At 35.3% G+C, this 23,382-nt stretch overlaps 1 protein-coding gene across 9 annotated transcripts in view; it reads left to right on the plus strand.

Moving 5' to 3' along the window:
* PDLIM5 (PDZ and LIM domain 5) overlaps positions 1 to 23,382 on the plus strand; it is a 202,853-nt gene that overhangs the window by 135,128 nt on the left and 44,343 nt on the right. For 7 of the 9 annotated variants that reach the window (XM_054508801.2, XM_064584817.1, XM_045880735.3 and 4 more), the window contains one exon: positions 17,713 to 17,900. In XM_054508801.2, the coding sequence (XP_054364776.1) occupies positions 17,713 to 17,900 (188 nt within the window). Of the gene's footprint in view, positions 1 to 1,719; positions 2,347 to 8,568; positions 8,686 to 10,675; positions 10,832 to 11,539; positions 11,672 to 17,712; positions 17,901 to 23,382 lie in introns of those variants that run through there. The other 2 variants (XM_064584820.1, XM_064584818.1) reach the window with 2 other exon arrangements.

Genomic DNA, 23,382 nt, shown 5'->3' on the forward strand with positions numbered 1-23,382 from the left:
AAATCACACCCAATTTAACACATTTTTGGTAGATTGGGGGACATGTTAATTTTACCAAGTCATCAAAGAAAGGCTCTTAAGATCCCACTGAATTTAATAATGAAATGAAGTTAATGATTATCAAATTTTTAGATTCATGATAAATTGAAGGAGTTGAACGAAGGATATTGTTTTAAAGGATAAATTAGTGACTTGGATGAAGGCTTCTATAGCTTGCTTCCTAAATTTGAGGCTATCCTGAAGTGGGGAGGGATGGCATACATGTTCCATAACCAGATCATCCTTCGAACATATTTTAGGAGTCTAGGAAAATGGACCAAATGTAGTAGGAAAAAAAAAATTTAATATGGTTATGTGTAGTTTGGGTCAAATAATTTTGCTCTTCTGGGACATATTTGGTGGTAGGGGTGGATGAAGGTAGCAAAAATAAATATAAAAAATTAGGGATTTTAGAAAAAAGTAAACCCAATATAAGTCATGTCGTATGACTCTTAAAATTATAAGTCAAGCAATAGTTTGATTCTACACTTGTAAAATCTCACCTGACATATTACAATTAATCTTTGGCATTAATGCCTGACAATTATGTAGGTAACCCCGAGAAAATCAACTGAAAAATCAGGGATAGTTAAGCTGTCTGGGTCAGAAGCATTTATATGAGTAATTGATTTCAGCTGATAACAGGGCCTAGTTCCTTGGCCTAAATCCACAGCTATGTCGTCGTCTTCCCCAAACATTCTTCCTTAGTCTGACTTTAGTGATCCCTGCTCATGTTTATTATATATACATTTAATAAATAAATCCAGCAAGTGCTTATGAAGTACTTATCATGTGGTATTCACTGTTGTAGATGCTTGGTTTATAACAGAGGCAAGGTTCTGTCATGGATTTACAATCTAGTGGAGCAAACATGCAATAAAAAAGCAAATAATATAGTTTTATGTTATGTTATTCTATAAAGAAATAATATGGGACAATATGACTATAATGAGGGGAGGAGAGAAGTGAAGTCATTAGACACTAGTTAGGGAAAAAGAAGACATTTGAGCTGAAATATGAATGACCTGAAGGAGTTAACCATGCACATATACAGAACATAGGCTATCTAGGCAGAGGGAATAGCAAGTGCAAAGGCCCTGAGACAGGATTCAGCTTGGTGTGTTTAAGGAACTGAAAGAAGTCCACTATGACTGGGGCATAGTAAATAAAGGAGAGAGTGATAAGAGATTGAGTGAAGTAGTCAGGAACCAGATCATTTTTTGCCTTGTAAGTTGTGTTAAGGGATTTAGATTCTTATCCTAATTAATTGGAAAGCCCAGTACAGGATTTTAATCATGGGAGTAATATCTGATGTATGTTTTTAAAAGAGCCCTCTGAATACTATGTAAAATTGATTGTGAGGGAGAAATAATGAACACAGGAGACTAGTTATGTGTATCCCCTTAGTTCAGGCAAGAGATGGTAGGAAGTTAAGCCAAAGAGGTACTAATGGAGAGGGAAGGAATTGGGTGGGTTTGTATTTTAGGGGAAGTGCTGACAATGGAGGGGCTGGGGTTGATGGATAACAAAATAGAAGAACCAGTGAATTTGGTAAGAATTAATTGAGTTGGTAAGAGTCCGTGAAATTGGTTAAGTAAAATTGGTTCAGTAAAAAATTGGTTCAGTAAAAAAGCTTATAGAATCAAGATATAGAGGGGTTAGTGAGTTACAAAAAAAAGAGGTGCTTAACATCCAGACTTTAGAGATGTTAGTCCTATTGATGAAAAAGTACAAGTTATGAATTCTGAAGTGCATGGCTGAGACGTTCCAGGCATGAGACTTACTAGCCTTGGAGGAATTATCTTTGAAGTGAAAAAGTCAAAGAAAATAGCAGTCATGTTAGTCAGTGATTCAACATGACAAGGCCGAAGTCATCAAGAATGATTGTTTGAATGGGGTAAAGAGGAAGAGAGTGAGTCAGGGCCTGAAGCAAATAGTGGGTGAGGTAGAGGCAAGAAAATGAGATGAGTAGATAGTGAGTGGTATAATCTGATGATATGAGCCTTAAGGGACTGGGGATTTTGGAGGATCTAAGATGACTAATGTTAGAAACAATATTGAGGAAGGCATTATCTTCATTTCCAAGTTTATAAACATACAAGGTATGAGAGAGAAGAAACCTCTTTTTGAAGGGACTGCACAGAAGGCGCAGAACAATAGAAGGTACAGTGGAGTAACAGAGGATTTGGGACAGCTGAGAGGAATGGGAAATTGATCATATTGGGAGATACATAAAAAAACAGTAAAGAAACAAGAATCCAGGAGATGATGGATGACCCGAGGGGTTTGCCCTTCTGATTGTGGCAGGTAAATGGATGGAGAGTATGATGGGATTTATCCTTGTGGTCTGTTAGAGGAAAGTGGGCAGGAGAATCTAAGCTCCACAAGGGCAGGAAATTAAAGTAGGCAGTAGAATACGTGAGGATGCCTGGCATGAAGTGGAATCCAAACGCCATTGTTGAATGAATGAGTGAATGCAGTGATTAATGGGAGAGCTCAGGACGAATGATCCAGAAGATCTAGCTAGAGAGTGTGTGACCCGTAGCTTTTGTTCTCTAATGCTAGCGGGATACTCACTCGAGCATAAGGTGCTTCGGTGGCGTTCTCAAGACACCTGGCTTCTCCAAGGACTCATGGTGTGTGACTGTTGCATAGTAGGCATTCAGACAGATGCATGTATATTTTCAAATAGGTAACAGATTGAGCAGTGCTACTTAGTAAATAATATATCTCTTTATTCTGAATCTGAAATAATACCTTTATAATTTATAAATTCTTTTTATAATGTTAGGATTACATAAATACTACAAAATGGCAGGTTTCTGCCCCATAGAGGAAGCTGTTTCTAGCGAGTTGAAATCAATAATAGGAGCCATCAAGAAGAAATTGATGATGCAGAGTGAGAGGGGCAATGGTTAGTGGTTAGTACCTTACAGTTACTAAGGGATGTAGGCTTTTATCAGGGGATTATTCCAGGTGATTTTAAAGTTGGTGTTACCCCTTAAAATCTTTATATTGGGTTTTTAGAATAGATATAGTATAATATATGCTCAATCTTTACCTGTCTTATCTTGGGACCCTATAGAAAAATTTCTCTAGGGGCACTTGGGTGGCTCAGTTGGTTACCCATCTGCCTTGGGCTCAGGTCTGATCTCTAGGTCCTGGGATTAAACCCTGAGTTGGACTCCCTGCTCAGTAGGAAGTCTGCTTCTCCCTCTGCCCTTCCACCCTGCTCGTGCTCTTCCTCTCAGTCTCAAATAAATAAATAAATAAATAAAAAGAAAAAATTCTCTAAAAATATCAAGGAATACTGTAGAGTTAATTAACCTAAGGAATTCACATAATGTTAAGACAGGGCATTATTCAATGATAGCCCATTAGGGAAAGCAACAGTAGAGAAATATGTAAGAGTTAAGGCAGAATTTGAAAAGTGTGAATAACATGGAATATATATATAGAGAGAGAGAGAGCGAGCAAACTCTTCCCCCAACATAAATAGTAAGTTCCATTTGCTTCAGAAATCTCCCTTATTCTTCCCTCTTTTCCTTTCTTCTGTAAAGTGGGAACCTCCAAGAAAAATAATTTGAGTCAGTCCTTTATCTTTGCTCTCACAAAAAGTAAATCTCATTTTGGGTGGTATTTTCATGTTTGATCATTTCCTTCTTAATCTTCTTTTTACATCTAACATTCAGTCCTTTCTGCTTCCCCATGTATAAAAAGCAAGGATGCCCCTACTTGCTGACTTTTAAGTTCACTGTAAGGTGCCATCTGTAATGTAGAATTAGCAGGCTTAAATAATGTTTTTAGGCTGCTACAAAAACAAAGGCTATTGAAATCAGTTAATAAATTTGGCTTGTGATTCAGAGTGCCAGAAATTTCCAGCTTAAGTTTAATTGATTTAATTTTCCAGAAGGGAAATCCAATATTATTGTGTGAATGTTTGCTTTGTGGAAGAGTGAAAATACAAAGGACAATTGTCATTTTCCTCCTTTACTTGGTATAAAATACATATTTTAAGGATTGAATTTCTCCTCTCATTGCCATGTGGGGATGTAATAAGTCACTCTATTTGGTTATTTTGTGATATTTATAAAGAGAGTGAGGAATTGAAATTTTTCATTGGAAACTTGAAGTTTTTATGCTGCAAAAGAAAGTTTCTGCATTCTTTTTCACATAGTTTAAAGGTTAGCCTTCATGACGAATTTATTCTTACATGGTTTACGTATAATTCTAATATGGGTGAGCCAGATTAGCATTTTGAAATTGTATTACTGATGGAGAACTTTCACATCCTGCAATCAGGAATAGCCAGTAAAATAGTACTAAAAACAGGCAAGTGTGTAGGCTTAAGGCACAGAAGACAGGAGAAGAGGAGTGGTCAACTGGGTCTTATACCAAGACTAAGTAAAATGAGGAATGTACTCAAAAAGAAAAACTGTACGATTCCACCTATATGGTGGAGCTATTAAAGAAATAAAATTCACGGAACAGAAAGTAGAATGGTGGTGACCAGGGGGTGGGTGGTGGGGAAAAAGAGGAGTTGCTGAATGGGTGTAGTTTAAGATTTGCTATAAAGTTCTGGAGGTCTGTTTCACAACAATGCGTATACTTAATACTACTACTGAACTGTACGCTTAAAAATGGTTAAGATGGTAAGTTTTATGTTGTGTTTTTTATCACAATAAAAAGAACATGAGGACTGCACATTTGTCAATTGAATTTAGCCACAAAGAGATCATTAGTGACCTTGACACGAATATGGTTTTATCAAGGCTGGAGGATGAGGCCCACTTGAGCTGGTTGAAGAGTGTCAGGCAGGTGAGGAAATGGAGACAGTATTTCTAGAGTAAAACTGTTATTCCCTTTGGCTGTTAATGGGGATAGGAAAATAGAAGGGAAGGCAGTTTTGTTGGTGGTTTTTTTTGTTTGTTTGTTTGTTTTGAGAAGCTATACTATAGTATTTTTGAATGGGGACACAAAGCATGCAGTGGAGAAGAAGAATAGAAAATACAAGGGAGATAGATAATTGAGGTCCCTGAGAAAAAGGGAGGAGATGGAGTCCACAGCCTAAGGATCTTGCTTTTTGACAGCTGTCAGTCCTGGGGCATAGAAAGAGAGTTCCATTCCCTGTTCCTGCAGGATGGTAAATTAGTAAGATGAGCCACATCACACTGGCTTTGCCTGGACAGATTGCTAGTATGGGTCCCCATTGGAAAGCATGGAAAGACACAATTGCCGAGAAAGATAATGCGCAAATAGCTCTTTGTTCACTTTTCCTGAAAAAAGCAGGCCGAAAGCCTGCAAGCTCAATTCTCCAGACATCTCTGGGAAGGATAAAGTCTTCCTACCTCGCTCTCACTTAACAAAGAGAATTTGGCTGCTGTAGAGGTGCTATTAATTAGAGCTTCTTCCAATCCTAAAAGGAATAAATATTAGGGAATGACAGAATTAGAGTAGATATTGATGTCTGTTCCATATTAAATGAGGTAGTTTAAGATTTTCTTAGGTCTAGTATTTTTAGAGGTTGGCTAAGCAAAGGGATAGGTAATCAGTGTGTGTAAGACATGGGAAACCGGCCAAGTGCATTTGTTTGGAAACTTGGAAATCTGGCTTTAGAAGGAATTTCATGAGTTCTGTGAACTTTATTCTCAAGTGACACTCATTTTTCCAATCAGCATAGTGCATGGAGGTATTGGAAGACTGAACTCTAGCTTACTCCTTTTTCTTATGTCTTAGTCCTCGATACGTATTAGTATGAAAACATTGATAATTCTTTATATTTTCTTTTTTTTTCCTAGAATATTGATAATTCTTTATGTTGTAAAGGACATTTTTAGAGGTATTTTTGGAGGTCTAGTAATTTCTTAGAGGTTGATCATGTGCCCCTTCTTGCTTAGGTAGTAATATAGTACCTGTTTAACCTGAACTGCTATACATACAGTCTCCAGTCTCTAGAAGGTACAAATATTTTCTAAGAAATATATGTATATTGTGAGTGACTTCTATATTTGAAAACAATAAGTTTCATTCATGCATTCATTCAACAAATATTTATTGTTTACTTTGTTTTAAGTACTTTGTTACACTTCATTTGTACCATTAAACATAATGGTCCTTTACCTCAGGGAGGTTCTAATTTGGTTAGGGAGTCCAGAATTAAACAAATAACCACACAAACTGTCTGATTACATTAATTACAAATAAGTTCTGTAAAGAAAAGGTGCAGGGTACTTTGAAAGCATATGACATGGGCAGCCTAAGGTGATGTGGAGAATTGGAGAGGCCTCCCAGAGGAGGTGATGTTTAAACTGAGGGCTGAGGGACACTTAGAAATTAGCCCAGTGAAGTTGCGGTAGAGAGGTAGGCATAAAAAGTGAGAAGTAGCAGACTATGCAGAGGTCCTGAGATGGGAAGAAGCTTGGCCTGTTTCGGGAAGAGATGGAAAACCAGTTGGACTGGAGCAAGGCAGAGAAAAAGAAGAGCTCTGTAAGATAAAACTAGAGAATAGGGAGCCCAGGACCACAGTTGTCTCTAAAGCAGTGCTGGAAGGCTCAGCAACAGACAGGGTCAGATTTGTATTGTTAAAAGTGTACTCTGGTAGCTATGTGCAGAGGTTTTTCTCTAGACAGGGGTTAGCAAACTTTTTTTGTAAAGATACAGATAGTAGGTATGTTAGGTTTTGTGAGCCATATGGCGTGTCACAATTACTGACCTCTGTATGTAATGTGAAAATAGCCATTGACATATGTAAATGAAGAAACCTGGCTGGGTTCCATAAAACTTTATTTAAAGTTTATTAAAACTTTGTGGCTGAAATTTGAATTTCATATAATTTTCATGTGTCATGAAATATTATTCTTTTCATTTTTAAAAAACCATTTAAAACCACTCTTCGTTCGTAAGCCATACAAAACGAAGTGGTGGGCTACATTTGGCCTGATACTCATGGTTTGCTGACCCCTGTTATAGGACTTACAGTTCTTATTCTTTTAACATTTTCTACTCTATCTCTTAAATGATATCTTAATTCTAACATGACATTTTTATTAAGTTGTCTACCTTTTCTTTTTCAACACTTTGTGGTAAAGGTGTGACAGGTGCTAAATAAAAAATGGGAATATAATCTCTCCTTTTCTATTTCTTTATCTTAGTGTTACATTTTCTATTCTGAAAATCAGTATAATATGACTGATATATTCTATTTTTTCCACAGCTTTTTTTTTTTTTTAAACAACAGGCAATTTTGTATTTCTCCTATTTATGTTTTCTTCCCAAAGTATTATACTTGGTGCTTTCTTCTTTCAAACCTCACACTGCATTTTTCATCTTTTTTTAACCTGGTGATAGTTCTAAAATTTAATTCTGGCATTCAGAAGAAAACATGGTACAGACATCAGAAAAACAAAAAGTAAAGCAACACAGCTGCATGCAAACATTTGTTGTGCGACTGGATAAAATACTTTGTTTACATCGAGATAAACAACATCCATATTATTTCAGATCTACAAATAGCTTTCTGAATTGAAAGGAGGTTTTTAGTTGCTTTCTTGCAGTGCACTATTCAGGCAGCTGCCCCACAAGATGCTGGAAAGCATTATGTAGTGGAAATAGTACAGACAGACCTGGTTCAAATTCCATCTGACTCTTACAAGGTATATGATATTAGGCAACTGAATTAATTTCCTAGAGCCCAACTTCCCTGAAACATGCAAAATACACAGTCTTTTGTATTGGGACTCTGTGTGAGAATTCCCATACGCCTTTCTTTCCTCACATGAAGGTAGCCATGTTAAAAAAATTGGGGGAGAGAATAGATTTGGTGGTGGTGAGGGTGTTGGTTTGGGTTTTAACCTTACTGCAGATATGAAGTTAAAAAAAAAAACAAACAAAAAACTAAAGTTATGCTGAGCGAAATAAGTCAATCAGAGAAAGACATGTATCATATAACCTCACTGATATGAGGAATTCTTAATCTCAGGAAACAAACTGAGGGTTGCTGGAGTGGCCGGGGGTGGGAGGGATGGGGTGGCTGGGTGATAGACATTGGGGAAGGTATGTGCTATGGTGAGTGCTGTGAATTGTGCAAGACTGTTGAATCACAGATACGTACCTCTGAAACAAATAATACAATATATGTTAAAAAAAAAAAAAGCAGGAGGGGAAGAATGAAGGGGGCGAAATTGGAGGGGGAGACGAACCATGGAGACGATGGACTCTGAAAAACAGACTGAGGGTTCTAGAGGGGAGGGGGGTGGGAGGATGGGTTAGCCTGGTGATGGGTATTAAAGAGGGCATGTATTGAATGGAGCACTGGGTGTTATACGCAAACAATGAATCATGGAACACTACATCAAAAACTAATGATGTAATGTATGGTGATTAACATAACAATAAAAAATTTTAAAAAATAACCCTAGAGTATTCTCCCAAAGGAACCAGTGTACACTTGAAAGGTGGTATAGATGATAAATGTCTGTACTTTTTATTAATATTTCCTTTGCCTTGTTTATTTTGCTTCTGAAAACTTAGGTTTGACAGTTCTCTGGAAGACCTACCTCAGAGTGGACCTCACCCACCTGCAACTCCTCAGGTTTTACATATTGGTAGCCAAGTAGCCACACTTTCTAAAGTAACCACGTATGCTAGGTAGAGTTTTTTTCCCTCATGGTATGTCGAAATTTTAATGCTGGTGGTGAAATTAAATACTAAAACTGACTAAAAAGGAACAAGTGATCATAGATTACAGAACTGACATCATTAATATATAGACGAGAAACTTTGGCACTCAGCTGTGGAGCACCGCTTTATACCGCTTTCATATTTGTGTATATGTGTGTCTCTCTTTTTGTTTAGATTCAAAGTTCTCATATAGAGTTAGGAAATCTATGCCTTCTGTTTATTCACTCTGATTTGGAAAGTCAACTTTCTTGAGTTTGTTGTAAGTCTACTTTACTGAGTTAGAGCATTCACCTCTAAAAACGAAGTGATAACGTTCCACGTTCCCACACATATTCTAAAGGTATTCGGGTTACTTATAAGATTTTGCAGGTCTCTGCTGATACTAAGTCCTTTTATATTATTATTTGTGATACAGTACAAGGAAAGAAGTCCATTACAGTTTCCTTTTCTTTTTACAGGAGAAAGACAATTTAGCGGATTTACTTTTTAGCTGATTTTTTTTATAGACTTAGGTTTCTAGTTGTTATTTGCTATCACTTCCCCCAAATAGCAGCCATTGCTTGAAAGATGCAGAGTAATTGAGGAATTCAGAGTTGAATCACTTGGTAACTTTTTCTTCCACATTGCATGACACTCATATTACCCTGCTTTGCCACTGATAGCATCTCTCTTTTCTCTTTCCAGACCCATTCTTTCTTTTCTAGCCATTCACAATGGTTGCTAAAACATAGCCAATACAGTTCAATTATGGCTTGCAGAAAAACTATACTTAATTCTGTATGATTTTTAAAAATGGCTTGCCACTGTTTCTTTAATATGCTTTCTAATTGTAAAGCTATAGCTAGTGGAACTGTGAATAATGGATTATCAAATTCTTCTGAGAAGGAGAAAAGACTTACACAAATGCACAGTTTCAGACATCAGAGCTCTCATTAACCTGGATTGAGTTTGGCACATAATAACTTTGTGTTGGAGGTGACCACTGTCACAGATTGTGAAAAAAGTGGTCATAGAATGGTGAGGATGTTCGTTAATAACTTGCATGCATAAATGAGGAGGAGAGGTTACAGGTTTCATGCTATACATTTTAGACTTTCTTTTAACTTAATAAAAAAATTTCTCAATTTCAAGTTGATAACCAACTTGGAAATCATTACAGTCCAAATGATGGAATGTTCATTTCTGTCCAGGTGTTTGACCTTTTCGAAAAGACGAAAGGAAAATATTTATTATTTTAAGTCATAAGTGTTCTGAAAATGGAATTTCATACCAGCATTTTTGAGTCTTTACAGAGCTAACTGGAAATAGAAGTATAGAACATCAGCAGAGAGGGTGATGTTTTAGTCATATTCACTTTAACTACTGTTTATTTTACAAAGGTGCTGTCCTTCCCCAAGTAGGTTTATTCTCAATATTTTAAAGTTATTTCTTGTTCCTTTTAATATGTATTGCTGCTTCTGAATAGGCAGTCGGTTGTACCTGCTTCTCCTGAAAGCACAAGTCTCATTAAAATGTCAGGCTCTGGGTGTATATCATCTCTAAGGTAAAGCTCTATATGTGGAGTCTTTTTAGAAAAATCGACATAACCTTCCTTTCTGTGATTACAGAAATTCAAATTTCATATTTAGATTCATTTTCTACTTAGATGCTGACAAATCAATCTTCATATGTGTGTTATGTATTGATTTAACTTTAAATAGGATACATTCAAAAGTGTTTGTATCTCAAAAATCAGTTTTATGGAGGACTATATATCAAATTTTAATTTCTGAGAGAAATCACAGCAACAGTAAATAAATGACCTGAACTCTTACTACACTTCTGTATCATACCTTTTAATGTCTAAATATTAATATGAGATGGTTACTATCTTATCTTTATTATGCTATCTCTTCTCACTTTCCTTTTTTTGTTCCTCTCCTCTTTTTTTTCTTTCCCTACGTATCAATTTAAGCAGCTCCACAAGAAATGTGGTGACAAGTTCTTTGGCAGGTTCTCGAAACTTTTCTACCTTCTCACCTCCTGCTAGATACAGTGCTGCAGTTCTTAGTAGTGCAGCTGCTACCGTGTCTGCTGTTCTTGCTGCAAACCCAGCCAGAGCTACACGTACAGGGTGCGTCTCGTGTGACTCCAACAGTTCCCGCTGTCTTACGGGTCCCCTCAAAGCAAACACAGCCATTTGAAACAGTCACAGCTCTCTGTGAGATCTTGGTTGTGTTGTGGCCCTAGGTTGTAGACATATCCCACAATGTGTATTACTGGCTTTTCTTTAAATCATCCTTTCATCTGTTTCCATGATTCCCATGTATCTATGATACTTTTCAGTTGCGTGGATTACTGCACGTTGTATGCTTTTATTGAGTTTTGGGTTTTTATAATTTTTAGTTTTTATATCTGGGACAGAATCAACCATCAATAGATAATTTTAAGTTCTTATTGGTATTCTTTTTGCTCACAAACTGATTGTATTTGAGGGTGATCTCAAGTCTAACTACACCCCTCCTCCCCCAAAAAAGAATAACTTTTTATTTTTATGAGATTTTGTTTTTACATAATTTCTAGTAGTCTTTATAAAGCTTTATGTGCTTTCTAAAAGATTGTCTCAACTAGTTTTGGTGAAAATTTAGTCAATTCTGTATTGATGAGTAAAATAATAGAGTACTCAGACATACTTTTCATCCTCTTTGTTCTTTCTGCCTGTCTGTAAAATGTCTGTCTCTGTCTCTTTCTGGAAATGTTTCAAATCACAGACTGTAAAGACTACTTTCTGCTGTTGGTTGTGTGATTTTTCGACTTAAAACTCTTTCTAAATGCTCACCAGGCTCTCCAGCCCTGATAAATACCACTCCCTCCTGGATGCACTTTGCATCAGCCCTGTTTCCAAGCCTTTAGCTTTTTCGTACCTGCAGTCCTCGAGGAAGTCATCTGGCTCGATCCATGTTAAGAAAATAAGGTACTGTGGAGCAGATATCACAGTGGTGGTTTGCTATAAAAGATACTGCTTTCTGTAACACCTAACCACTGTACTAACAAACCAGGTGAGAAAGTCCTAGAGTGGATTTGTGTTCAGTTTTAAATTAACTGTAAATTCAGTGCAATGCTAGTGGACAAGCATGTTATTTTAAATGATCATTAACTCCCCCTTTAACCCTTGATGACATCTTTTATTAGCACACTTGACGTTTAGTATGAAATTATGAGTAATTTCGTGAGTATTTAAATTACAGTATAACCATTTCATTGCATGGATGGTACCTATACTAGGATAGTCAAATGTTTAGTAAGACATACCTTTATATCTTTTGAAAAAATGAAAAAGAATAATAAAATAATTCATTTTGATTGGCTACTACTGTCTTATGTAGTTCTTAAATATGAGGGTTTTACTTGGGCAAACAACTTAATTTTTACCATATCTGGGAAATTCTGAAACACAAAATTAATTTTTCTCCTAAGCTTAACAATTCTGCCAAAAATTATTAGGCATAATATAAGAAATAAAAATATCCCAAGTGTTCATGAAATGTATAATCTTAATGAAATAACTGTTGAAAATCGTCTCTGATGGAACATAAAATTAATGGCAGAGTGTACAACTATGACTATAATTAGTAAAAGCCTGATATGACATAGGCTATCTACTCATCATGTATTTGTGTTCTAGCCACTGTTACGGAGGTTTTCAATATACTTAATTATAATTCTGAGTAGCTTTTAAGGGAGATATTTAAACAGGAGGAGAGAGAGAGATCATTGTACATTTTTCTCTAAGGAAAAAAGACACTTGAAATTATTTTGTATTTGTGGAATTGTGAGTGTTAATTGAGCAGAAATCTTTCATCGTCAGGGCTAAGTCTATACAGAGACAGGTTACTGAACCACACTTGGAATAAAAAATGCCTTTGAGGACCTAATGGAATGCTCACATCTTCTCTCCAGAAAAATACCTATTGCATTTTTTTAAAACTAAATGGCCAGTGGTATGTTTTGATGGATATCAAATGGAGATGGGATAGGGAAAATTGGAAATAGGATGGAGAAAAATACCAGTTGTGTGAGAATACCCCGTCTCCATTAGTGGCATGCTCATTCAGCTCTTTTCTTTATATTCCAGTAAGTTATTTTGCACTCGCTGTTTAATAAAAAAAGAGCAACATTAAAATTCTTGCAAACCTTGCTTGGTTGGAGAATTTTAATGCTTTTCATTTATCATTGTGAAACTAAGGACAATTTTACAACATTTTTGTACATAACCCTTACGTGCAGAGCAATCTGTCTTTAAGTAGAGATAAATTACTCTGAAGGAAATGAATCGAGTTTTCCCTTCAAATCAAACATTTTGTGTTTAAATAAACTTCTTGTTTTAAAAAAAAGTGTGCATGAAGTTATGGACTGATGGATGCTATCCATGCTTATAGAACAGGTGTTGGTAGCCATTATCACTTTTTATTAACAGCAATAGGCACTAACTAAATATATTTTGGTATTTGGGAAAGGGAAATGATTTTCAACAGGGTAAGCGAGTTGGCATTCTGGAAAGCAGGAACACTGGGTTTCCTGAGGAGACCTTTTAAATTTTAAATTTAGAAAAAACATATGAGGCATGATTTCGGAAATAAGATACCAATTTAAGTTATCATGCCATACTATATTAGTAAATTAGTCATTAATTAAAAATATTTTTGCTGTTAGTGATTATTGTAACATTTTATTCCCAAATATAAAATAATGTAGCCAATGACTTTATTAATTCTTTAATCTTTAGTACATGATACCTATTGTTTATTTTATTTAAATAGTAGCTAATACTAAAAATTAGGCAAAAAGACGTTAGCTCTTTTGGAGACCTAGGCATTATATATTTAGATATATGATTGTCTCGATAAAACCCTAATATTCTTCCATTCCTACATTAAATGTTCTAAGTAAATAGAGATCTATTTCTCCTGAGACTGTTGAACTCCGCTTATCAGTCCTGAATTTAAATATAAATGGAACAACTGTCTTGCTTATAATTTAGAATTTTATAAGGTCTTTATAATCTACTGCACACACTTTGTATCTAAAGAGTACTGTTTAAGATTTAAACATTTTAGGCCTTTTGGGAGAGAATATATAAAGACCATGTACAAAGGATACAATAAAAATGTACATATGTATAGGTAAAAATTGAAGTGTAAGAAGAGACTCTCCATTGTTTGGGAGAATGTGGGACCTCTCAAAGTTCTGTGGACAGATTTTTTTTTTTTCCTCTATGCTTAGCATGGAGCCAAGTACTTTACTTGTATTACATGTATTATCTCATTGTGTTTCATTTAATCCTAACAATACCCTTGGAATAAAAGTAGTATTTTCATCTGATTTTACAGATGAAGAAACATTATCAACTTTGGGTAACTTACCCAAAGTCACAGTAAAGTCCCCAGCCTCAGTTTATAATGTAGTGCCGGAGACAAGATACATAAAGAAGTTACTGGTATTTATTTATTTATTTTTTTAAACCCTGGGTATTACAAATTGAAATGTTAACTATACGTGATGCAGTTTATATGTGTCATGAACTGAGGGAAGGAGTGTCTCTACTTCTCGAAGATTAATTAAATATATTAATTGTTTGGTATGGTACACAGTGCATGATAGATATTATTTTTACTACTGTTGTTAATTATAAATGGTACGTGGATGTGTGCAGAGGGAGAGTGGGGGAGGTGCCTTCTATGAAGAGCCTGAAAAAAAATGGAGAACTGTGGACAGAGAAGAGGCATGGCCAGCATATAATTTGTATCACAACGTGATAGGAGATAATGACTGGACAGGTAGATTGTAGCTATATCTTAGAAGGTTTTGAATGTCATGGTGAAGCATAACTTATAACTTAGCCCTCTACCCTCTGATGGTTAAATCGGGTCTGCAGCCTCTCCATCATCTACTTGAATACCCTTTGGAGACAGGCCTCTCACCAAAGGTATTGTTAGGAAACAGAATACTTCCTTTGGACAATTTTTCACATTAGGAAGTACCTCTTTTTATTGAACCAAATCTGTCTCACCATAGACTTGACACTACATTAGGCAAACAGAATGTAGCCACGTAGAGTGAATCCACATGTCACATATTTGAGGATTGCTCTTTCGCTTCTCCTGAGGCTTTTTCATACCCTAGGCCAGTGTTACCAGTTCCTTCATCCAAACTGCACTAGGCTTGGCATTAATTTTCTATCATCCTGGTCAACTTTCGTCTACGTAAGTCTGTCTGGCAGCTGTCCTGGAGTTAAATTTTAACTCATTCAGGTTATTAAACATTAAATGATGATTTGGGTTTTGTTATTTCCACATTATATTTTTGTTTCATCTGTAACTTCTAGTATTGCTTGGTCATAAATTTTCTTCTCAGAACTGTGAATATATGGATTATTAGTTTTTTTCAAATCCACATGAACCCTAAAATTAACCTTAGAATTAAAATGACCCATACTGCTGTATTGTTTTCAAAAATCATGTATTTGTAATGTATAAGAATATTGAAAATAAGTCTTTTATCATTTTAATATATTAATTATCCTTTTCATATGTTTAAGCTCTTTTCTGTGCCTTAGAGTATGCTAAGTATTTTGTACATAATTATCTTACTTAAGCCTCATGGAACTCTTATGAGCAAAGTATTATCCCCATTTAAAGTTTAGATAAATGAGACTTAGAGAGGTAAAATAATTTGTTCATCACAAAACTTTTAAAAAGGTACTCATAACCATTCTACTATAAAGCTTAAACTCTATTCCCATTAATATTATTTATTGTGTCATCTTTATTGATACGCGTTCAGCATTGCCATTAAGTAGTTTTTTACTTTTCATTTATGAAAATTTCTAAAATGCTTAAATTTTTCATTGTATTGTATGTTTTAATATCAAGTGGATTTCAGTTTTTCATGAAACTGATTAGAAATGATAAAAGAAGGTGATGGTTCTGTTACATTTGAATTTGAGAGAACAATAATAAGGAACAATATTTTAAAATAGCTCTAGAATGATTTTTCAAAACTGTTTAGTGTCAGAGGTGTCCTAGGACCACCCCCTCACTAGAGGATTTATAGAACTGGGTATACAGTTGTACTCATGACTAAGATTTATTATAGTGTGAGAATACAAAGCAAAATCAACAAGGGAAAGGGTACTTGGGATCAAGTCCAGAAGAAAAGAGGCTCAAGTTTCCAAAAGTCTTTTCATAGTGAAGTCACACAGGATATGTTGATTCCTACAGCAGTGAGTTGTTGTTGTTGTTTTTTTTTTAAGATTTTATTTATTTATTTGACAGAGAGAGACAGCAAGAGAGAGAACACAAGCAGGGGGAGTGGGAGAGGGAGAAGCAGGCTTCCCGTGGAGCAGGGAGCCCGATGAGGGGCTCGATCCCAGGACCCTGGGATCATGACCTGCGCCGAAGGCAGACGCTTAATGACTGAGCCACCCAGGTGCCCCTGTACAGCAGTGAGTTATGATAAAACATGTAAAGTGTTGTCTACCAGAGAAGCTCATTAGATACTAAGTACTTAAGGTTTTTATTGGAGCTCCTTATGTTGTCACGCTGTGCCTAGTTCATACTGTAAGTCCAGACTCACAGAAGGAAAGTAGGTATTTAGCATAAACCTCATTGTTTGTATAGCTTAGGCATAGTGAGCTACTCTTACCTTTTAGAGAAAGTTTTATATGACTGTAGGGAACTGTTTACCAGCCAACTTCTCAAATGCCAGTTAGAGGCCAACCTTGCAAACAGGCCTTCCTAAGACTAGGCACCCTTAGGCCTCCTTTGTTAGGTGTTCATCCCAGATTCAAGAGCACTGGAGAAATTAGGTATTCTTATTAATTTGGTAGTATAACGGACATGATTGAATTTGAATTTCTTTTCATTGAAATAATCTCAACCTAAACAGTATAATTAAGGGACATTTATTTTACTGGTCATTAATTAGTAGTCTATATTGATCTACTCCTCCAGCTGTTGTTTTCAGTTATTGAAGGACTTGAGTTCCTGTGCATGGATTTATTTAAGCAAGCAAGATCTTGATTTCTGCTCAGAAGTTATAGGATGTATTCTTCTTCTTGTTGTTACAATAACTTGAGAGAAACTGCTATAGTATTACATCATTCCAAAGTGCATATTTTATAATTTGAGCTACCTAAAATTAATTTGTTTGAAATGACAACATATAATTATAAATAATAAATGACAGGGTAATGAAAAGCCATATGATCTTCCAAATCAAACTGGAACCAGCACAGATAAGGCCTCCTGTTAAGCAAGTAAAGTAACTCTGGTTGAGTGAAGACAATGGCAGTCTTGTCTCTTGTTTTCCTGTATTGTGAACATAGAACACTGGATGTTCTCTTAAGCTGGGGATGTTGTCTCTTGTTTACCATTCTGTGGCCAGTGCATAGCATGATGTTTGGCATGTAGTAGGTGCTTAAATATTTGTTCAATGAATGAGTGATGGAGTATTGAGTGAAAAGAGTGGTAAGATGTCAGGGAAACTTAGTTCATAAAATACCAGAAGAATTTGAGAAAGCAGGGGGAAAAAAACCTGTGCCATTTCATAGAGATCATCAGGAATTCTCTAATAATTAGTTGCTTTAATCTAGATGATTTTTCTGAAATGTTGAGATAGAGAAGAATAGGAAGAGGAAGTTAGCTTATTATTCGAAAGGATTGGCTGTAACGGTGTTTCAATAGCCTAATTTCTCATAATAGACCTTTTAAAGAAATTTCCAAAGTACTGAACAAATATAATCTTCTTTCCTTTCCTTTCTTTTTTTGTTTTTGTTTGTTCATTTCAAAGAGAGACAGTCCCTCAGTCATAGTTTTCGAGTTTTTCTTTTTTAAAATATTGGTTAATTAATATTTTTGTTTTCCTTAGAGATTTAATAGATTGAGAAAAGAAAGGATCATTGCTAAGTTAGTCTGCTACCACCTCACCAAAAATGTTCCCTTACTTTCTTTCTAGCAACACCCAGGACACTTCTCAGCAGTTGGCTCCATCAGTAGCTTCAGCACGGAGCATGCCTGAGAGGCGGGAGAGCCCAGCCTCCACCAGACCAGGGGTGACCGGTCTCACAACTGCTGCCGCCTTCAAGCCTCCAGGATCCACCAACATTGTCAAGTCACCAAGTTGGCCACAGCCAAACCAAGCAGGTCTGCCAAAGAAATCTCTTGCTTTATGTTTTTCTTAAGTATAATTCTGAAAATGTCTTCCAGGATGTATGATAGAATTCACTGGTGAAACCCATTCTCAACCATCTAAGCTTTAAAAAGGTCTGCAAGGAATAGCTATAGCTATTTTCCTCTGAAGTATTTCATAAACATTCTGTGTGTGTTTGATACAATTGCCCTTTGCTATTCATAATTATAGAATTTGGAATTTCTTTGTTTCCCAAATTACCAAGAAATGTGTGGATTGTAAACTTGGGATCTTATTAACGAACTATATCATTGGAAGGTTAACCTTGGAATTCCGACATTTTAGTTTTGATGATACATACAAAATAACAACAACAGAAGCATTTATTTTCATCAGTTACTGAAGAAAAAATCTTTGACTTCTTGTCTTCTGAAGATTTATGAGATGGAGGTGGAAGAAGTTTTCAGTGCCAGAAAGAGAACATATTTTATTTTAGTTGTTTTATTTTTGTTTTATTTTATTTGAGTATAGTTGACATGTAATATTAGTTTCAGCTATACAGCATAGTGTCTTGACAGTTCTGTACATTATGCTGTGCTCACCATAATAAATGTAGTTACCATTTATCACCATACATTATTATAATATTATTGACTATATATTCTCTATGCTGTACTTTTCATCCCCGTGACTTACTTAATTTATAACTGGAAGTTTGTACTTCTCAATCCCTTTGACCTATTTTACCCATCCCATTAGTCCCTTACCCTCTGGCAGCCGCCACTTAGTTCTCTACATTTATGACTCTGTTTTATTTGTTTGTTTATTTGTTTTGTGTTTTAGATCCCACATATAAATGAAATCATATGATATTTGTCTTTCTCTGATTTATTTTACATAGCATAATACCCTCTAGGTCCATCCGTATTGTCACCAAAGGCATGATCTCATCCTTTGTTATGGCTGAGTCCATTGGATATTTATACCACATCTTTATCCATTTATCTGTCGATGGATACTTGGATTGCTTCCCTATCTTGGCTGTTGTAAATAATGCTACAGTAAACATAGGGGTTGCATATATTTTGTTGAATTAATATTTCTGTTTTCTTTGGGTAAGTACCCAATAGTGGAATTACTGGATCCTACGATATTTCTATTTTTAAGTTTTTGAGGAATTTCCATACTGTTTTCCACAGTAGTTGCACCAAATTCTAGTCCTACAAATAGTACACAAGAGTTCCCTTTTCTCCACATCCTTGCCAACACTTGTTATTTCTTGTGTTTTTTATTTTAGCCATTCTGACAGGTAGAAGGTGATACCTAATTGTGGTTTTCATTTGCATCTGCCTGATGATTAGTGATGTTGAGCATCTTTTTCATGTGTCTTTTGGCATCTGTATGTTTTCCTTGGAAAAATGTTTATTCAGGTCCTTTGCCCGTTTTTAATCAGATTATTTGGGGTTTTTTGGTGTTGCCTTATATAAGTTTTTTATATTTTGGACCTTAACCCCTTATAAGATATATCATTTGCAAATATCTTCTCCCATTTGATAGGTTGCCTTTTCATTTTATTAATGATTTTCTTCCTTGATTTTGCTGTAGTCCCAATAGTTTATTTTTGCTTTTGTTATTCTTGCCTGAGAAGACATATTTAGAAAAATGTTGCTAAGGCCAATGTCAAAGAGATTACCGCCTATATTTTTTAAGGAGTTTTATTATGGTTTCAGGTCTCAGAGTTAGGCCTTTAATTCATTTTTAGTTTATTTTCATGTATGGTATAAGAAAGTGGTCCCATTTCATTCTTTTGCATTTAATTGTCCAGTTTTCCCAGGAATGTTTATTGAAGAGACTATCTTTTCCCCTATTGTAATGTTCTTGCCTCCTCTGTCATAGAGTAATTGACCATATAAGCCTGGGTTTATTTCTGGGCTCTGTATCTTGTTCTGTTGATCTATGTTTCTGTGTTTGTGCCAGTACCACAGTGTTTTGATTACTGTAGCTTTGTAGTATAGTTTGAAATCTGGGACTGTGATACCTCTAGCTTTGTTCTTTTTTCTCAACATTGCTTTGCCTATTCAGGGTCTTTTGTGGGTCCATACAAATTTTAGGATTGTCTCTTCTAGTTTTGTGAAAAATGCTATTGGTATTTTCATAAGGATTGCATGGAATCTATTAATTGCTTTGGGTAGTATGGATATTTTAACAATATTATTTCTTCCAATCCAGGAGCATGGAATGCCTTTCCATTTGTTTGTGTTGTCTTTAATTTCTTTCATTAGTGTTATTTTATAAGTTTTCAGAGTACAGGTCTTTCACCTCCTTGGTTAAGTTTATTCCTAGGTATTTTATTATTTTTGGTGCAGTTATAAATGGGATTGTTTTCTTTATTTCTCTTTCTGGTAGTTCATTAATGTACAAAAATGCAACATATTTTTGTGCATTGATTTTGTACCCTGCAACTTAACTGAATTTATTAGTTCTAAGAGCTTTTTGGTAGAGTCTTTAGAGCTTTTTATATATACTATCATGTCATCTGCAAATACTGACAGTTTTACTTCTTCCTTACCAATTTGGATGCCTTTTATCTCTTTTTCTTGTGTAATTGCTGTGACTAGGACTATGTACTATATTGAATCAAAGTGGTAAGAGTGGACATTCTTGTCTTGTTCTTCATCTTAGAGAAAAAGCTGTCAGCTTTTCATCACTGAATATGATGTTAGCTGTGGGTTTGTCATATATAGCCTTTATTATGTTATGTTCCCTATAAACCTACTTTGTTGAGAGTTTTTATCATGAACAGATGTTGAATTTTGTCAAATGCTTTTTCTGCATCTAATGAGATGATCCTATGGTTTTTATCCCTCATTTTGTTATAGAAAGAGGACATTTGAATAGTTGGTGCAACAATTTGGTCTCAATCTGGAAACCTGAGTTTTCATTCACTTCTACAGATAAATAGCTTTAAGTAAAGTCACTTAACCTCTTTGACCCTCCATTTTCTGATTTGCAAAATAAAGACAGACTAAATAATCTCCTGTTTTCTCCCAACATGAATAAAGATGATGATTATAGGACTAAAGGACTTCTCTTAACAAGAAGATGGGACTATATACTTAAGTGTTTCCAGTCCTGTCCTCAACCTTCATCTCTTTGCACTCTTTATACTCTCTAAATGATCTGTCATCCAGATTCCTTTTACAACCTAGCCACTGATAATTTAGAGTCCTCTCTGTCCTGAACTCCATATCCCCAAATTTTTTACCTACTTGCTGTTTCCAAGTGGTACCTCACATGCAGCATGTCCAAAAGTATTATTACCTATCTCTGGGAATGGTACATCCACCCAGTCACCAAAGCTCCAGTGTAAGCTTGAGAATTTCCCACCTCTATCCCCACGTTTTCATGGTAACTAACAACTAGTGATTTGACTTCTGAGTATTTCTCAAGTTTCTTTTCTCCTCTCTGTGGTCAGAGTCATTGCCTTGGTTCAGGCCTTTGTCATTGCAAACAACTTCTAAGTAATTTCCTTGTCTCCTTCTCACCCCCATCAATCTGTCCTTCATACTGCAGCAAGTATCTTTCTAAATCTCGGATTTGCCCATTTCACTCTCCTGTTGCAGATGCTTTACTGTATTTCCCCATTCCTTAACTTATCATTGAAGTCTGTTTTCAATCTGGCTCCCACTAACTTCTCAGTGGTCATCTCCCACTGCTTCCAAATTATAATCTGTGCCATAGTCTTACTAAAGCATTTAAGTTGCTGAGACATGCCATGTTACTTTGCTTTAGAATGTTCTGGTCCTTCTTCATAGAATGTGGTTTTTGTTTTTTACCTTGACCACTATAGAATTCTAGCCTTTCCTCATCAGTGTTGGGATAAGTGTTGATTGAATACACAAGGGACTACTTTTAAATATATATATATATATTAAGAATTTCTTTAAGGATTGATCATTTATTAATATTTAAGAATATTTTGACAGTTGTAAGAGTGGATTTTTAGTTAATTTAGGAATCTATCTTTTGTTTTACATTTTCCATAGTGTTAAATATATTAGACACTAAATTTTATGATTAATAAATTATCTTTAGAAAAATTCTAATTATGGTTAAAATTATTTCATAGTGTCATTTTGAATAGTTTTGAATTACCATTATGTGTTATTAATTTTGCAAAAAAGCTAAAAGTTTTTTGTTGGGGGGCAAGAGATAATCCTTTGCATATGATCTCTACTGTTTTAAAGACTATTTTATCACTTTCAAAAACTTAAAATATTTAGACATCAATAGCTTCTGAAATTTCTGGACTGTTAATTGATTTAGCAAGATTTATTCTCTTGGGGGAAAATGCCAACAGCCTAGCCCCCTCCTTTTTTAGTTATTTTCCATTTACTTGAAGCTTATCAGTGAGGTGGAGATTTGCTGAAATTATTTTGTATGTGCATTAGACTATAGAAAGTAACTTTAGGAAAAATCTCCTTGGTGTAGTAACTGGAAGGAAACAAGAGAATGTTTCTTAAAAGCGAGGGAAGGACTACTGATGTAGAAACTGAAGGGAGGGCATTTGGTATGTGCACTGGAGAGGGCAGAGAGTATATATACTGCTTTTGGAAATTCAGAAACTGTTGTCAAAATACCACTCTGACTGTTAAAGGGAAAAGAAAAAATTGAGGCGGAATTCCTAGAGAAGATACTACAGCAAAATTACCACAAGAGGGCAACAGAATCCTGTCTTCTTTGAGTGTAATTTGTTATATATAAATTATCAAAGCAATCAAATAACAACTATAATCATGATTCATATGGTTAGTATTTAAAAGATTATACTTTTTACAGAAAATATAATTTAATTTGAGCAAAACTATAAGAGTATAAACCATTACACATTATATGACATTATAAAGCATTAATATCATAAAATGTATGAATCATAGTTGAATTACATCATGATGCTTAGCTCAAATTAGAAAATATTTGCAGAACTCCTGCTGTTTATTTTGCTCTCGGTGCTACAAATTGGCATTTAATGTGTATTATATGATGTAAAAGTTACTTATTTTACACTGTTTTGTAAAAATCGTAAAATAAATAAAAAATCCCCAGCCATAAAACAAAACAAAAACATCTCAGAATCTACTCCTACTCTTTGATAAGTAGTTTTAAGAGCTTCCTAATGCAAATGAAAAGGTTCTTTTGATTTAGAAGGGGATAGCTGTTTCATTATGGGTTCTTAGGTTCTTCACAGTTCACCTGTGAAAACTACAGTGCCAGCCAAAGGGAGGCAAAAGCTAGAAAGGCCAGTTGCTGCCCAGCAGACTCCGATAAAGTATTGACTTCCCTCACACTGAGAGCTTCAGGCTTCTTTATTTTGATACTAAACAGCTGTGTTCAATGTAGGTGAAAACACTGTAGGTGTTACCAATGATGTCGTTTTAAAATAAGTCCTAAAATTGGGTGAGAAGGATGAGATAAAAATTACTAAGTTGCAATCTG

This window comes from Mirounga angustirostris, unplaced genomic scaffold (genome assembly GCF_029215605.1).
Source record: "Mirounga angustirostris isolate CCGP_5_RB_7025 unplaced genomic scaffold, mMirAng1.0.hap1 SCAF_2, whole genome shotgun sequence".
NCBI lineage: Eukaryota > Metazoa > Chordata > Mammalia > Carnivora > Phocidae > Mirounga > Mirounga angustirostris.